The sequence below is a fragment of the Chrysochloris asiatica genome, unplaced genomic scaffold (genome assembly GCF_000296735.1).
Source record: "Chrysochloris asiatica unplaced genomic scaffold, ChrAsi1.0 scaffold00053, whole genome shotgun sequence".
Taxonomy (NCBI): Eukaryota; Metazoa; Chordata; class Mammalia; order Afrosoricida; family Chrysochloridae; genus Chrysochloris; species Chrysochloris asiatica.
Genome location: NW_006408571.1, coordinates 11,379,581 through 11,397,037, shown reverse-complemented (window position 1 = coordinate 11,397,037; position 17,457 = coordinate 11,379,581). Strand labels below are relative to the sequence as shown.

At 51.2% G+C, this 17,457-nt stretch overlaps 2 protein-coding genes across 5 annotated transcripts; both read left to right on the top strand.

Annotated features, from left to right (window-relative positions):
• The first annotated feature begins 2,744 nt into the window (after positions 1-2,744).
• On the top strand, positions 2,745-9,421 carry ARID3C (AT rich interactive domain 3C (BRIGHT-like)). The gene is made up of 7 exons (XM_006863058.1): positions 2,745-3,056; positions 5,019-5,091; positions 7,145-7,328; positions 7,444-7,733; positions 8,406-8,588; positions 8,817-8,906; positions 9,321-9,421. The coding sequence occupies exons 1-7, from the start codon at positions 2,745-2,747 to the stop codon at positions 9,419-9,421; spliced, it is 1,233 nt and encodes a 410-aa protein (XP_006863120.1).
• Positions 9,422-10,486: 1,065 nt separating this feature from the next.
• On the top strand, positions 10,487-17,130 carry DCTN3 (dynactin 3 (p22)). Of its 4 annotated transcripts, none has more exons than XM_006863055.1 (7): positions 10,487-10,641; positions 12,162-12,246; positions 13,001-13,087; positions 14,961-15,044; positions 15,980-16,038; positions 16,856-16,858; positions 16,995-17,130. In XM_006863055.1, the coding sequence occupies exons 1-7, from the start codon at positions 10,546-10,548 to the stop codon at positions 17,115-17,117; spliced, it is 537 nt and encodes a 178-aa protein (XP_006863117.1). In that variant the 5' UTR covers positions 10,487-10,545; the 3' UTR covers positions 17,118-17,130. The 4 variants fall into 4 exon arrangements, with proteins under 4 accessions (XP_006863117.1, XP_006863116.1, XP_006863119.1 ...); XM_006863054.1 differs by having other exon boundaries at positions 16,799-16,858; positions 17,028-17,130; XM_006863057.1 differs by lacking the exon at positions 14,961-15,044 and having other exon boundaries at positions 16,799-16,858; positions 17,028-17,130.
• The last annotated feature ends 327 nt before the right edge of the window (positions 17,131-17,457 follow it).

Here is a 17,457-nt window from a genome sequence, read left to right as displayed (position 1 = left end):
TTTACCTCTGTCCCACTAGGCCATGCAAACCTGTCTCAGTGTTCCCCTATCTATCTTGTTCTTCTGCCTCCTCCTCACTTCTTGTATTGCCCTTCCCAACACCCAAAGTAAACCCCCCCCCAACCCCATTGTGGTTACCTTATATTCCATTGGTTCTTCCCTCCATTTAAGAGTCTAGTCTCTGAGTCTAGGATCTCTGTTCCTCTGTGTTTACCTTGTTTCACATTGTACTTGTTATCATTTGCATTTTTGAACTTTAGCTGTGCTTTCGACTTTGGAGAAAAGTATCCTAGTTGTACCATGCTGAGTTGCTATTGTACGAAGTTAACATAGTGTGCAGAAAACATTCCATTTTTAATGTTTAGTTTAAAAAATTAAATAAATTTTTTCCCATTTGAACAGGGGGAATACACTGTACTAAATATGTAAAGTTTTATCTACATGGGTTTGTTTACAGAAATTAATAAAGTATTCTCTAAATTAAAAGAAAAAAGAAAAGTTTGGGCAGGGTGGGGCTGAGAGGGGAAACTAATTCATGGGCGGTTCAACAGTAGGGAGGAAGTAAAGGTCACATTTTGGTCTCCTAGAGGAGTCCTGCTGTAGCACTGGAGGATAAGCACAGGACCACAAGGTCGGTTTGAACCACAAGGTTGGCTGTTCAAGCTCACCAGCCACTCCTTGGAAGCCCTATACAGGATCACTAGGAGTCAGGACTGACTTGACAGCACTTAACAATAGAGGAGTCAAGAGGATGTGAGATCACAACTGTGAGGTTTGACATAGGGAAGGCCACTCCCCACCCCCACCCCCAGGAGACACTTGTAGTTTATACACTTGGCATCACCTCAGGTGGCCCTCACAGGTAGAGGAAGAAACCTGGGAATGAATAAGCGTCCTTGAGAGGAGGAAGTGGGATCCAGACTGCTCAAAGGAGAAACTGGCTTTCAACAAGAACTGCCACCAAGGAAAGTCTCAACTCAGATTGGGGTGTGTGTGAAACAGTTAGCTGGAGGGTCTAGAGGTACAGATTCAGGAAGCATGCACAATGACAGAGAGCGTTTGTGAAGACAGGCAAAATGTGGGTCACTGTTCAAACAGGTGATTAGTATCAGTTCATTACAGTGTATTATTCACTCTTGCATGTTTGTTTGAAAATGTCCATAATAAAGTCAAAAAAGAAAAAAAAACCTGTGTGGTTGTGTGTACTGTGCTGTGGGTATGTAGTCAGCTCACAAATCTGAGTATGCAAATACATAGGTGTGTGTCCACTGCCATGCGTATCCGCCTGTGTACACTGCTGCGTACATGCTGTTGGAGACCAGACCTGGGCAGGATGGAAGGATCAGCTTCCACACTTGCTCCAGCCTCTGGAAGAATGATTCCGTCCAGGTCGTGGGCGCAGTGGTCTTATTACAGAGTGTGAGACAGCGAAATTGTGTGCCTGAACTTGTGACGGGGTGTGTCAGTGTGTGAATGCCCAGCCGTGAGTGCAGGTGCAGGGAGAGACTTGTGAAGCTGGGCAGGTCGGGAGTACCCGCTGTCTTTCACAGGGTTCCCCGCAGCTCTTCAACGCCCCCTCCTCCTGAGTCTGGCTGGGTGGTGGGGACACCTGTTGGGGGGTCTTCAAGCGGTTGAACACACAGGGAGCCTCTCCGGTGTCGCCCCGCCCGCCCTGCCCCGCTAGGGTCCCGCCCCCGCAGCCGCCCGCAGCAGAGTGGTGAGTGAGCGCCCAGCCGCCGGAGGAGCGCACAGCGGCAGGAGCGCAAGGCTGGGGACCCGCACGGAGAGCCAAGCCGATCAAGGCAGGGGCCACCCGGGAGACCAGTGGAGCGAGCGCCGTGGAGACGCCGGGAACAGCGGGCCGCGCCAGGCTGGTGAGTTACAGCCGCTGGGACTGGGAGGGAGAAAGCTGGGCATCGCAATCCGCCACCCTTCCCACCCACCCAGCCCCGTCCCTGTCCGGGGCTCTGTCCCCGCCTCCAGGGTTCTTGTCCTCTGCGACTCTGACCCGTCTGTTTCTCCCTGTCCCGTCTCTGTTCCCTTCTATTCACGGTTTCACCTTGTCTCTGATCTCTCTCTTCTGTCTCTGGCTGAGTAGGTTTTTCCCGGTCTTTCTCAACCTCCGCTTCACTAATTGTCTCTCTCTGCTTCTGTCCCTTTCTGGGCCGTCCTTCAGGTTTTTACTATTTACCTTTTCCTCCTCTGTCTCTTTTACACTCCCTGTCTCTTTACCCCAGCTCTCTATTAATTCCATCTTTACACGTCTCTGTCGCTCTATCCTGTCTGTCTTCTGTCTCTCCTACTGTGGTATCTCTCCATCTCTGACTCTCCTAGTCTCTCTTACCCTTCTCCGTCTCTATCTCCATATCTCCCTGTCATTGTCTCTGTCAGATCTCTTCGGTGTCATTTCTGTCTGTCGATTGGTCCTTGTCACCTTCTCTAATTTGCTCATCTCTCCCTGTCTTCAGTCAATGCCTATCTCCGCGGGTCTCCCAGGGTTGGGTCTATTTCTCCTGATCTTCCTACCTCGCTGTCTCTGTCCATCTCTGAGAAAGCTGTCTCCCTGCTTTGCCTTTTGGCCCACTACACTTCCCTGCAACAGTAACCATCTCTCGCAGTGTTGGGGTGGTGGGGACAGCAGTGCCCGGCCCCCATAACTCCCTCCCTCACAGGCGGCCCTCCCCACCGGGCCCCGCCTGGTGCCAGGGTCCTCTCCAGCTGGGGGACTGCGCCTGGAAGCAGTAATGGAGGCCCTGCAGCGGCAGCAGGCGGCCCGGCTGGCTCGGGGGGTGGGGCCATTGGCCCCTCCCCGCCTTCCACCCCCAAGGCCTCCTCTGCCTGGACCCCAGACCCTGCAGGCCCCTGAGGGGGCCTTGGGTGAGGTTGGGGCTGAAGAGGAGGATGCTGAAGAGGAGGAGGAGGAAGGGGAGGAAGCTGGTGCAGAGGTGGCGGAAGCAGAGAAGAACCGTCCAGGGCCTGGGGACCCCAGCTCACCTGCCAGTCAGCTCCCTGGACCCCATCCCCATGAGTGGACATATGAGGAACAGTTCAAGCAGGTAGGACACCCTCAGTGTAGGCCACTCCCCCCTCTTTCCTCTCTGGGCAAAAACAGAGTCAAATGGTTAGGAGCCCGCCCACCCCTTCTTGCCTTCTGCAGGATGGAGAGTAAGACAGACCAAAACTGCAACTGAGAGACACTGTGGGAAGGTTAGGGGTCAGATAGTCAGTCATAGGGAGGGAGAGACCGAGGGACACCTAGAGACAGAGTGTAAAGACGGGGGTGGGATAGGGCTGTGTGATAGTGACAGAGAGGGAAAGACAGACACCCAAAAGAGGTGCAGGAATGACACCCAGCAACACCAGACAGAATGGAAGCCCTTGGTGAGGTTGGAAGAAGAGGTGGGGAGGGGCTATAGGGGCCTCCAAGCAGTCTTTTGCTGGAGAAGAATTAGGAAGCTGGGGATTCCAGTGACAGAGTTGAGTCCCAGTGCCCCGCTATGCTCTCACACATCAAACTGCAAGGTCATATTCCAGTGAAGGTGTTCAGGCTGGTGACCCTTGTCTTTGGTGACCCTTGTCTAAGGTTTCCATTCCCTTAGCAGGCTGGTGGGCCCTTCCTCTCTTCTTTGCCCCCCATCCCAATTCTTTTCCCTGGCCTGAGATCTATGAATGACAGTCCCCAGTCTGTGATGACCTCAGTGTTGACTGTATGGTCCCTGTGAACTGGAAATGTTATTACTCATAGGACCTTAATATGAGGCTCTTCCTTGCTTGTGGGTGGGGGTTCTGGGTGTTTTTCTAAAGATGTGACTTGAAGCTGCCATGCTGAGGGCATTACACAGAACTGTTTCTTGGCAAACTGTTATTCACGGATGTGACTCTAGGTGTGCTGTTCTGAGGGCGTTATTCCCAGGGTGTTAGTCTTGAGTGTTTTCCAGAAATGTTAATCTGTGGCTAGTACTTTGTGACATTAGTGTTAACAGGGATCTGTTACTCTGGAGAGGTGACTCTAAAGGTTGTTTCTCTTTTGCCTAATCTGTGATTGTTACTTGGAGAGGGTTTTATGTGTGGGTGTCTATCTAAGGAGTACTGGTGTGGCACTGTGGGTTAATGTGCTAGACTGCAAAGTCAGTTTGAACTGCAAGTTTGGTGGTTCAAGCTCACCAGTTACTCCTTGGAAACCCTCTAGAGGGTCACTATGGGTCGGAACTGACTCGACGGCATTTAACAAGAACTTAAAGCCTAGGGCTCAGTTGTTTGGGAGTGTTACCCTAAAGAGAAATCTCTAGGGTTTGTTACTCCTGGGTGTTTGTGACTCTAAGAGTTCTTATTAGGCATGGAATGACACTTGTGGGTGTTACTTAGGGCCTGTTACTCTGGTAAATGACTCCATTACTGTAGGGAGGTGGGGCTCAGAGCTACTGGGTAAGGGGTGAGATGAACCTAGGGTCCTTCAAGACCTGATCCCTGCCCTCCAACCCAGAAGTCCTGGGTGGCACAGGGCTGCAGTGGCAATTTCTGCACAGGGCAGGATCATAGTCGTCCTTGAAGGATAAACAGATTAAAGGGTGGGCTGAGGGACCCAAGGTTTCAAGAACTTCTGGGCATCCCCCTTGGCTTGGGGGTGGGTTTGAGGTATCTTTGCCCCGCTCTCTTTCCCCAGAACATAAGGATTCAAACAGCATAAAGCTCTTGCATGAATGAATGAGAGTGAATCAGTGTCTCAGAGCTACTTGTCAGTTTTTCTCAGTGCGGAATAGGCTTTTTTAGGGTAACTCCTCCCAGCTTCTCCTTACTACTTCCCTACTCCCCAGATGAGTGGTTGAGCTGTCTGGGTCACCACTAGCCAGTATACAACCTCTATGAGATTAGAAAAATGTGTCTCTGCCTGCTCCCTGGTAGTGAGAACCCAATGCCAGGAAGTCCACATTTCAGATCTGACTTGGCCACTTCACAACTTGAGTTAGGGGCAGGGGGGAGACCAGCAGAACTTGAGAATGACCTTGTTCCTTCTTCAGCTGTACGAACTTGATGCAGATCCCAAAAGGAAGGAATTTCTGGATGACCTGTTTAGCTTCATGCAGAAGAGGGGTGAGTGGGGTAATTGGGGGGGTAAGGATCCCGGCCTGAGGAAGATAGACCCAGACTTCAGTCCCTGCAGAGGTCTGAGCTGGATAGTACCTGTCCTTTGGGCCTTCAATAGCATCTTTAACCTCTGACCTTGCCCCCACTCCTCTGCCCCGGGATTAATTAGCGGTCAGACCACTGGCAAGTTAATGAGTGTGGGATCAATTGGGAGGGTGGGAGGGTCTTGGTGGGGGTTGACCTGTAGTGGTGGTGGTGTGGTGTCCCAGGACTGGAAGCTGGGAATGCCTTGGTTCTCTATAGCAGGTCCTTCTTCCAGCCTTGTCTCCCCTTAATTTCCTCTTGCCTCAGGAAGAGATAGGCCATCCCATGTGCTCGTCTACAACAGGAAAGATGGGGGTTTAGACTGAAGGAGTTAGGTGTGGCTGTGAGAAATGGGGCTATAGGGGAGAAGGTATTCCTTTCCAGGAATCAAAGCTGGATGAGAAGGAAAGTGTCCTGGAGGGGAGCAGGGTGGGTGGCAGTCCATCACTCTGGCTTCTCCCCAGATTCATGGGCCCGAAGACTGACTCATTATCTCTCTCTACAAAGCTAATTAACTCACTCCGACTGAGGCCTGATAAGCCACTAATTAACTGGCTGCACTGCAACCCCCCCCCCTTAGTGCAACGGCTGATCTAAGCCCCTCAGGCCCCCTCCCCAGGTCCAGCGCCCCTTTCAGTTCTCATCTTTCTCCAGGGACCCTCAGCGGAGCTCCAGGTTCTCTTGGTCCCCAGGGAGGCCTGGTCGTTCTGGTCCCAATGTCCCCTCCCTCTCCTTGCGACTGCCTGGACTACTCTCGGCAGGGTTGGAGGTTCTGAACAGACTCCATCCAGCACAGTCCTGGACTCTGCTTCCCTCTGCGCTCTGCCTCCTTCTGGTCCCCTGCCTCCCTCCACGCCTGCTGTGAGGGGGAGGTGTCCCGCGGGGCCGATAATTTCCCCCCATTAATCAGGCTGAGGCTAATTGTTCGGGTCCAAAGGCGGCGGAGGGAGGGGACAGGATCGGTAAGGAATTAACTGGGGCCCATCGCTCAGCGCAGACAGGCCCTTTTGTCAGGACTGGCGCGCGGGGGCGGTGCGGGCTGCGGAATCGCCAGACTGAGCTGGGTTGCTCCTTTGGCGCCCGCCACCCTCTGGCCACTGTTTAGCGGAGTCCCGCTCTTCAGTACTGTGGGGAAGTACTTCCTACGGTCTACCGTGTTGTTGTTGTTAAGTGGCGTCGAGTCAATTCTGGCTCAGAGCGACCGGGTGTAGGGTTTCCGAGGAGCGGCTGGTGGGTTTGAACTATCAACCTTGTGGTTAGCAGTCCAGACGGTCTACCCTAGAGGTCTAAATCCAGGGCCTGAGAGAAAAGAATGGTTCTTACCTTTTTTTTTTTTTTTTTGCGTGGTGGTGGTGGTGGTGGTGGTGTGGGGAATGTCAAAATAAGAATAACATTTCCAAAAGTGTGAAATTCCAACTTCACACTAAGCTTTATTGGAATTCGGGCCGCACTCATTCCTTTAAGAATCCTTTAAGACTTTTCTGAGTTCCTGGAAGGTGCAAAGGATTAAGGCTCTCAGTTGCTAACAGAAACGATTATTGGTTTGAACCCACCCAGAGGCACTCGGAGGTCCCGCCTGGTGATCTACTTCTGAAAATCAGCCATTGAAACCCCTATGGAGCACAGTTCTACTCTGATACACAAGGGGTCACCCTGGGTCTGAATCAGCTCAGGGCAACCAGTATGGCTGTTTTCAGGGGCAAAGCCGAGTACTTATGGCAGGGGCTGGCCTGGAAAATCTGAAATATTTTCTACCTGGACCTTTACAGAAAAAAAGTTTGTCCTGGCCTTACATCCCGTCTTCCTTGTTACAATGGAGCCCTAGGAGCTCTGACTCTAATTCCACCTCCTCCCTCCCTCACCCTTCTCCCGAACCATACCGAACCCAGGCATCATGCATGTATCCAGCTTCTTCATTCCGCCGGGATGCCGCACACAGGATCTTAGTGTCCTGACTCTCTGCCCACCCCACCAGGGACGCCAGTGAACCGCGTACCCATCATGGCGAAGCAGGTTTTGGACCTGTACGCTCTGTTTCGCCTAGTGACGGCAAAGGGCGGTCTAGTAGAAGTCATCAACCGCAAGGTGTGGCGGGAGGTCACAAGAGGTCTCAGTCTACCTACCACCATCACTTCAGCCGCCTTCACTCTCCGCACTCAGTGAGGCCAAGGGCGAGCGGCGGGGGGCGTGTGGGAGGGCTCCCGGGCCGGCGCCCGGTTGTGGGGCTTGACCAGCCAGGTCCAGCCTCCCGCCCTACACCGCATTCGCCCCTAGATACATGAAGTACCTGTACCCGTACGAGTGCGAGACGCGAGCGCTCAGCTCACCCGGGGAGCTCCAGGCCGCTATCGACAGCAACCGGCGCGAGGGCCGTCGCCAGGCTTACAGTGCCGCGCCACTCTTCGGCTTGGCAGGGCCGCCCCCTCGGGGAGCTCTGGGCCCCGCCTCAGGGCCTGTCCCTGTCCCGCCCGCGCCCCCGCCGGGTCCCGGCCCCTCCCAGAGCTCCACCCCCGGCCTGCCTGTGCACGCGTGCGCCCAGCTGAGCCCGAGCCCCATTAAGAAAGGTGTGAGGGGAGGGGACTGTGCAGTTTTAGGAATCTCTGTTGTCTAGGGAGAAGTGAAATATAGGGTACATACAATATAGAATATAGGATATTCTGATATGAGAGACATTGAGGAATAGGATTCTTTGGGGATCGCTTTTAGTCCTAAGGTTTAGGGGTCTAAAGTTTGGGGTCTTTGCAGCTTTGGAAAATCTGCTGTTTGGGGCTGAAGCTCAAGAAAAGGAGCAGCTCTATCCCACGTTTATCTATACGGGATTCCTATTTGTCTGTGTTTTGTACCTCCTGTGACCCGGATTACTTAACAAACAAAAGCAAGGAAATCCCCCAAACTGGTTTTTTGTTGTTAAGTGCTATTGAGTTTCTGACTCACAATGACCCTGAACGGAGTTTCTGAGGAACAGCTGGTGAGTTTGAATCTCCGACCTTGCGGTTCAAACCGACTTTTGTGCTTATCCTACAGCTCCACACCAGGACTCCCAACTGGCTTGCCCCTCCAAAAATTGTCTTGCATCAACCTAAACATATATATTAGTCCTTTGGGCTCTCCAACTTTAGAGCCTCCAGGCTGAGGCTCTAGACGGACGGGAGGGGACAGTGAGTTCTCTTGGGTGAAAAGCAAATGAAGAGATAGATTTGGTTGGGGCACGGAAACTGAATGACTTGTTCTTCCAGAGGAGAGCGGAATTCCCACCCCTCATGTGGCATTGCCTGTGGGTCTGGCCCTGGGACCTGTACGGGAGAAGTTGACACCAGAGGAGCCCCCTGAGAAGAGGGCTGTACTGATGGGCCCCATGGACCCACCTCGCCCTGGCGCACCCCCCAGTTTCCTGCCTCGTGGCAAGGTTCCCTTGAGGGGTGAGGAGGGACTTATTGCCCAGTGGGCTTTGGGCCTGTGTACTGAGGGAGGACAGGTACTTTGCCTGATAGGTGTTGGAAGCTGGCCTATCAGATTCCTCTATAGAGGACTTTGCAATTACAGGTGTTGGGCCAAAGTGGGATGGGGGTTGTCTTCAGTGATAGAGGAGGGCACTTGTAAGTCTAAAGTTTGATTCCTAAGATGTAACCCCTGCCCCCTTCTGACAGAAGAGCGGCTGGATGGGCCTCTCAGTCTGGCGGGCAGTGGCATCAGCAGTATCAACATGGCCCTAGAGATCAACGGGGTGGTCTACACTGGTATGGGTGTTGCCGGCTGTTTACACTGGCATGGGGATTTTAGACTGTTTCTACCAGCATGAAGCTAAAAGGTGTCTAAATCTGCATGGGTAACATGGAGTTCAGGGGATTACTACACTGGCATGGGTTCAAAGGGTGTCTACATGGCATGGGGTCCAAGGCATGACCTCATTAGCATGGGTACCATGGGATGTCTGTCCTGCATCATTATATATATATGCTCATGTATCATTACAGATACCAGTTTACCCATTTGAGGGTATCTATATTGGCATAAACACAAAGAACTTGTCCTAATTTTATGGCAGGAGTTATGTGTGTTGTAGCAATATTACTTTTTTGTTCCCCTCTTCTGTTTTCACACCTCACCCCCTCTATTTGTGTTTGCCCTCTACCATTTCAATCCTTTGCCAGGTGTCCTCTTTGCCCGCCGTCAGCCTGTGCCAGCTTCACAGGGCCCAGCCAACCCTGCACCCCCACCCCCTACAAGGCCCCCTTTCAGCGCCTTGCCCTGAGAACTCCCACTCAAAACTCGTGCTGAGGGAGAGGACAAGCCAGGGCACTCATTCTGGGACCCTGACCTCGGATGTGACTCCTCCTCCCCCATGCCCTGTGGACTTGAAGCCAAAGGGTTTCTTTCCATGTTACATCTACCTCATTGTAAAGGGAGAGCACCCACTCCCTGGCCAAGTCCAGCAACGTCTACCAAAGAGATCTCCCCCTAATGACCCCTATTAACGTCTCCATATGCTTCCTGTGTCAATGCCATATCTAGAGCTCAAGCTCTGCTCCTGTCCAGGAGCCAGGTGAAGGGTTGGGTTGGGAGTGTTGTGGAGGAGACGTCCCAGGCCATATCTGGACAATAAAGCTGCTTTCCCTCTCTCTCCTGTGTGTCCTCTCCTTCTTGTTTGGGGGAGGTGGGGTGGAGGCGATCTGGCCGCGTCTGGACAGGGATCCCAAGGGGAAGGTGTCCTCTTGCCCGCTGTCAGCCTGTGCCAGCTTCACAGGGCAAGTTCTGGCTCTTGAATCAGCCTTAGCTAGAATGCTGATTCTAGTACTGTAGACCTGGTGGCTTAGGGCAAGTCAGCTAATCTTTTGAACTTTATAAGACTCCAAAAGACTATGCTAACTCATGAGGCCTCCTACCTACCTAAGTAAGTGCGCATTTATCCTGAAATAGTGTTGTTAGGTGCCCTTAAGTGGTTACGATCCCTAGCGTCCCTGTATAGGGTTTCCAAGGAGCGACTGATGAGCTTGAACAGCTAACCTTGCGGTTCAAATCAATTTTACAGCCCAGCGCATTAATGCACAGCGCCACTGGGTAAATTTATATTAGAACCTCGTAGAATGGGGTGGGTAAACCTCAAATAGGACAGAGAAAGGCAAAAGTTGTTTTGACAATCTAATCTAATCTAATCTAATCTAATCTAATCTAGGGAGAGGTAGCCGTTGCCTAGTAACCAGGCCGCTTTTGACAAGGTTCACCAGCCCCTTCGGGAAACTTCCGGCTCTGCAGTTCGAATTGTGGTGTCACTTCCCTCCTGGAAGGCGCTGGTGCATTCGGATTGGCCAGCCTTCCTATTTGTACGGATGTCCCGCCCTCTATCTGTTCCCCCTCTGAGGCGGGGCGGCGGTAGAGATGGCGGCTGTGACGGATCTGCAGCGGCTACAATCTGGTGTGGAGGAGCTGGAGCGCTGGGTTTATGGATCGAGCGGGGCGCGTGGCTCGCGGAAGGTGAGCGGTCTGGGGTCCGATTGTCCCTTTTCGGGACAGAGCAGAGTGGCCCACTGCCTGGCCCACAGGGTGCAGGCAACCGCGCCAGATTCGGCCTTTGATGAAAAAGATCCTGAACCTCCCAGAGCCGATCTGACCCTCGATGTCCATCTCCCATGGGGAGGGAGGGGGAGACTCTGCAGGTGGTTAGGTCCACTTGAAATGGACTCCGTACAAATAGTGACTAAGACTCCACCCTGCTCTGGCCGCCTAACAACTGGAGAAGCTTACTGATGAGTTTCAATAAGAGCCAAGCCCACAATGGGAGGGCTGTCTTGGAGCTCAGCGTTATTCATTGTTAACTGAAAGGTGAGAGGCTTGTGATGCCTAGAGGAAGCAGGGCACCGGTGGATAGCGAAGGCTGCAAGGTGGTGGGGGGGGAGGGGAGCGGGGAGAGGTGAGATATAAGAGGGCTGGAATTAGGAGGGAAGGAGTTGGATACCTGCTGTTCAGATATGAACTGGAACTCCTTCACCTAAGTGACTGAATTTTGACAACCATGAGGCTCAAGCGTCCACTCATCCCTTTTTTACTATGGGAAGATCTTTAACTGAGGAATTCCTGCTGGAGTGTCAGGCATATCTGAAGCCTAGTATACATTTGAGGTAACCATGTCATCTGTATGCTTGTTGTGGAATTAGCTGTCACTATCAGATTGTGCTCCCATTTGAGAACTTCATAAAACTTTCTCTCCCTTTAGCACCTATGACTCCAACCCTTCTGGTTTTCCTCCTCTTTCTCTGGTTTCTTCTTCCCAGTCTTATATGCCTCTGCATATATTTGACTCTTGAATATTAACATTCTTCACCCCTATCCTTAAGCCCTAGCTCCTTCATTTCCATAGTTTGAATTGCCATTTACCCATAATTATGTCTCCAGTGTATATCTGCAGTTCAAATTTATGTTCTGAGAACCAGACATGTGTATTTAGTTTACTACTGGATGCCACCGACATCTCAAACTCAATCCACATGCTATTGACTGTACTCCTCCTCTCCCTTAACCTGATTCCTTTCTCTATTCCCTAATACAGGGATTTCACTGTCACTGGGATCCTAGAGGTTGTTTTAGATCCTTCCATCTCTCACACTACAGTTGATGTGGAGGGAGTAGGGGTAGAGCTGGCCAACCAGTCTAGAGGTTGGTACCGTCATCCATTGATGATGTAATAAGGTCTGGATGAAGATAGTTGCATTTATTGAGGGTTTCAGAACCAGGGAATATATGGTGTATTCTGGTACCCTATAAGCTCCAAAATAGTTCTTTACCTCTTAAATCAGACTTGAAACTGCCCAAAGAGCACATGATTGTCTCCCCATTCATACCAAGGATACCCTAAAGATGGGATTGCATCTCCTTTAATATAAAGGAAGCAGGCCAACCTATGTTGCTGGGAGAGTTGGGGAATAAGGGGTTCTTTACCTCCACCAAACCTTGATTTATATGGTGTATCTTGGAATTAACTTCCACTCCCCTTCTAGGTGGCTGATGGTCTGGTTAAGATACAGGTGGTTTTGGGTAACATCGCCAGCAAGAGGGAGAGGGTGAAGATTCTGTACAAAAAGAGTAAGTGCATTTCTGGGGTGCCTGCCTGTCCTCTATATGCCTGTTTTCTGGGACCTGACTCTGGCCCTTCAACCCAGTAGTACATGGAATGACCTTTTTGGGAGAACAAGAATGTGAAGATATGTCCCTGCTGAAGTAGTGAAGTGGGGTGTGGTGGGGTTTTTTTCCTTGTGAATAAACCCTAGGCCCGTGACAATATCTTAAGTTATAGAATAAGAGCTCCGGCTGACAGTTCCTGTTGGTGGAGGGAGGAAGGGCAAGGTTGTTGTTGTTAAGTGCCACTGAGTCTGTTCCTACTCGTAGCAACCCTATAGAGCATTTCCAAGAACTGACTGGTGGATTTGAACCACCAACCTTATAGCTGGCAGTCGAGTGCGTTTCTTACAGCACCACACCAAGGGCAAGGTTAAGAAGCAGAAATTAAGTACTAAGAGCCCCAACCTTGGGATAGTCATACTTTCTATGATTACCTCAGAGATCTAGCAACCCCTGCTCAGTAAGTGGAAATTAGACAAAGGTAATAAGGCTTGTCTTGGTGGCACTGAAAGGGAAAGGGACCTTTTATACATAGGTCAGTGGAGAGCTGAGGGTCCTAGGGTGGTGGTATCTTCAAGGCCTGAATTGATGAAAGGGGGTGGGAGCCTGGTGGGGAACTGCTGGTGGGACACTGTGTCAGCTCTTCACTGAGAGCTGCATAAAACAGCCCCACTTCCCAACTCTATCAGTTTCATTTTCTGTCTTGCTACTTTTCTAGTTGAAGACTTGATCAAATACTTGGATCCTGAATACATTGACCGCATTGCCATACCTGATGCTTCTAAGCTGCAGTTCATCTTAGCAGGTAGTGCTGGAAATATGTGCACGTCATCTGGGGATGTGCATTGTAGTGGGAGACTGGGCACAGAAATGGCCTCCCCATCTAGAATTTTCATAGATGCAGTCTTGGAAGCTACTCTCTGGGATTCTGGCCTGGTTCTGGCTAGAAGTAGCCCTGTGGGTCTTTTAGCAGGCATTGGGCATGGTTTCTTCCTAGGCCAACTCTAGCCCATGCTGCCAGCCACAGTGGGAGCTACCCTAATATGCCCTAGGATTTTCCTTCAGGCCTTCCTCACATCACACGGGAAAGAGGAGCCTCTAGGACAGGGTGGGGGCAGAGGGCATTTGGGAGAGGGCAGGTATTGTTATGAGTTTCATATCTTCCTTTCATATGAGAAGGGAATTTCAGAGGAATGTAGCAACTGTTGCATTGGCTATGTCTGTTAATAAGTCATCCAGACATCCACAAGCAAGGGCTTGCTGAGCACATCCTGTGTTCATTCATTCAGTCAAAAGATGTTTAGTGATGGTTTATTGTAAGTTATATGATGGAACGAGGAAGTCTATGCTCTAATGGGCACAGGCTCAAAGAGGCAGAATCCTTGTTGAGGGGCCTGACCTCATAACCCAGTTAGGAGATCAGATTCCCAAGAGGATGACTGAGGTGAAGGCAATGCAGCACTGAAGACTGAGCCTGGGCAGCTCCCACCAAGTTCCTGACTAATTGCCATGACTGAGGCACCAAGTTCAAGGGCTCTTCCACTGCACTGAATCTCTCCCTCTTCATGGTCACGCCCCCATGTTCATCCCTGTGTTAGTGACCTAGTACTGCCATAACAGAACTATCCCAAATGGGAGGCTTTAAAGAACAGAAATGTATTTCCTCACGGCTAGGAGGCTGGGATTCTGAATTCAGGGCATGGCTCTAGTAGGACATCCTTCCTTGTCTGTTTAAGCTTCAAGTAGTGGAAGCCATCCTTGGCATTCCTGGGCCTGTGAATGCTGTGGCTCCATTGTTTCTCTTCCTCTTCCCCCTGTTGTGTCTCTATGTCTATTGTGGTCTTTTTATAACTCAGAAGTGATTAGGTTTAGGATCCACTCTACATTGGCATGACATCATTAATATAAGAAAACCCCTATTTCCAAACATAGGGTCATGTTCACAAGTAAAGGGATTAGGATTTTAAGACATATTTTAAGGGGAAATAATCCAGTCTCTAACATCACCTCACACCTCAATAGCTAACAGTCTCTTAGTTACTTTGCCCAATTTGGAACCTCAGGCATCTCTCAGTCCTTGATGGATAAAATCCTGATTGCTGAACCTGCCAATCTCCAGGCTGACTCTTCTATCCAGTTCTATTTCCTATGCTCTCCCTGTTCCTGTTCAGCTAGCTGAATGCTTTGTCCTCTGCTAAATGATAGCGTAGATCCTGCTCTCTCACTGGACTCTTCCATGACTGCGCCAGCTGTTCTGTAGCTTGTAAGTGTGTGTGTCACTCAGAGCCACTGAGCAGAACCTGCTTAGTATATAAAGTGCCACATGTTTCCTCCCGTAGATCTTTCTGGAGTCCATGGGGGTGGGGATCCAAGTCTGAAGCCCTTTGTACCCTGTGGCCTAGACGGGAGCTCACTGAGAATTTATTAAGAAGTTAGAGGAAGAGGCCCTGGAGTTGAAACTTGGAGAAAGGTGGAATTTGGAGAAACTGAGAGACCCCTGGCTCAAAATGGTTCAGAGCAGAGGCATCCAGGAGACGTGGGGCAGGATGGGGGTATATGTACCCCAAACAGGGACCTGTGGTTAAGAGTGGGTCTCCAAAGCTTCAAGATCCAGCCATCTTCCCTGTCAGGGAAGTAGACCCACCTCACTGCCTCTGTCTTGTCTGCTTATGCTTCAGAGGAGCAGTTCATCCTGTCCCAGGTTGCCCTCCTGGAGCAGGTGGAGGCCTTGGTGCCCATGCTGGACAGCCCTCACATCAAAGGTACCTATCTGGAGCTGTAGCTCCACAAAACTACTTGGGACAGGGGTGGATGAGTAGGGCTTCCCCAGGCCCCGGGTACTCTGAGTCCAGGCTGGATCTGCACCTTATCTTTACACTCACTGGGGGCCAGCTGCCACCTTCATGAGGACTCAAATTGTTGGGGCAGAGAGCCCAGGATCAGGAGCTCAGGCAGTTGGACCCAAGGACCTTAGTATAAGCTTCAGCAGCCTCCCATCTCTGTAGATTACATCTAACTTCTACCCCATCCCTGGCATCTGCCCTTCAGGGTCCAGCAGAGTCTGGATTGTACTATCAAAGCTCCTGCCAAGTGGGAATGTATGTGCGTTCCTCTTGCCGCACTGCTGAGAGCAGTTCCTGGACTGGGCTTTGACAAGCAGACAGTGGCTTTAATTGAATCCAGATATCCATCTTGTCTGTCTCTGGAGGCGTTTTGCCCAGCTTCCTATCCCCACCCCTGATCAGCTACCTGCTGAACATCTGACAGCTTAAGCCGAGGGCCTAGCATGGTGGCTGAGGCTCTGGATTTTGGATTCCAGGTGGCCAGTTTAGGGACCTGGCACTCATCCTCAGTCCCCCAGCAGGCTCCCTGCTGGACCAAGGGTAATAGGACAGATCCTAATGTAAACTAAGCCCTCCCTACCTAGTTCTGCTTACAGCACTGGGGTGGGGGCAAGAGGCAACTCTGGAGACCCCAAGGTTTTATGTTCTAGAGGCCTGTATCCTCCCCACCAGGTACTGGAGTAGGACTGGGATAGGCAGGGAGCCCCACCACCTCCAGCTGCAACGGTCGATGAAGCCTGGCGATTGTTTAGCTTTCCCACTCAATACTCTAATCCCGCTGAAGACCTAATAGACTATTGAGCAGTCCCGGGGGAGGGCACAAGCGTCATTGGGCAGTGCGTTGTGTTTTACAGCCGTTCCTGAACATGCTGCCCGCCTGCAGTGCTTGGCCCAGATCCATATCCAGCAGCAGGTATGGGAGAGGGCTGGTAGGAAGGTGGAGGTGGTAAACCACCTAGTCCACACTTCTGCCACCTGGGGAAGTAGCCTCAGGCCACTCTGGGGTCATTTCCAAGGGAAACTTAGGGAGGTGGGTGGGTTACCCTTTATCTTGCCCTGGACAGAGGAAGGTACTTACCTAAGGCCACATTTAGGTCTCCTGCCTCCCAGAGTAGGGCTAGTCTGAGAAGGTTGATTTGGGGAAGCAACCAAGAATTCGTGAGATGGTGAGTCTTTTTGACTTTAAGTGGAGAAGCTTTTTTCCCCTCACTATTCCCAGGCCTTAGTGTAAAGCTCAAGGAGCCTTGGTGGCATAGTGGGTTATGTATAGGGTTGCTAACTGCAAGGTCAGCAGTCCACCAGCTGCTCCATAGGAGAAAGATGAGGCTTTCTGCTCCCATAACGACTTATAGCCTCAGAAACCCTGTATGTAGTCACTATGAGGTCGCAGCAGCAGCAGCAATGTAAAGCTAATAAAGAGTTCAGAAATAGGGGGCAGGGGAGGGGACCTACTAGGGGGAATGTTTCCTTAAATGTGTGGCCTATTCCTCCTTCCATCACCCTTTGGACGAAAAATGGCACCAGCCACACCACTGCAACGCACCCATCCCGCAGCCTGCACTTTGCTCCTCTGGCTCTAGGATTAAGCATCATCTTTTATGAGGAGGCAGGAAGGCTAGTGGGAGGTTGGGTTTTTGTCTGACTCCTTTTTCTGCTACTCCTTGGCCCCACAGGACCAGTGTGTGGAAATCACCGAAGAGTCCAAGGCTCTCCTAGAGGAATACAACAAGATTGTATCCTTTCTGCTCAATTAGGCCCCTAATGGGTACTGTCCCAAAGCCCTGTCCCTTTGTCCCTGCCTCACCAATCTGCCTCTTCCCCTGGTCCCCGTAACCTTTTGGCTGGTACAGAATCTCGCCACTCCCTCAGACTATGGTTCTTCTCACCTTGACCTGTGACCAGACGATGCTTCTCTCCAAGCAGTTTGTGCAGTGGGATGAACTACTTTGTCAGCTCGAAGCTGCTAAGCGAGTGAAGCCAGCAGAGGAATGACAGCTGCTTCCCAGACCTGTACCACTTTGCCTTTGTAACAGGGCAGAGGCAGCTCTCTGTTCGTATTTATTAGATTCATGACTCACCTGTCTGCCCTCAGGTGGGGCTCTGAGGTCAGATGTCAGGAGTTACCTGAGTTCAGGAGTTACCTAAGATTTGTACCACCTCCCAGTCAGTGCCCTTATTTCAGTGACAATAAACTATAGACATCAATGGAGGTGTGTGCCTACTTCCTTATTTCCTATAGGGTTGGTGGTGGGGGAGGTGGGTAGCTGGCACCTAGTAGTTGAACTGGGAACTGCATGTGTCCTGATCTGGCCACCTGAAGGTGTAAGGCTCT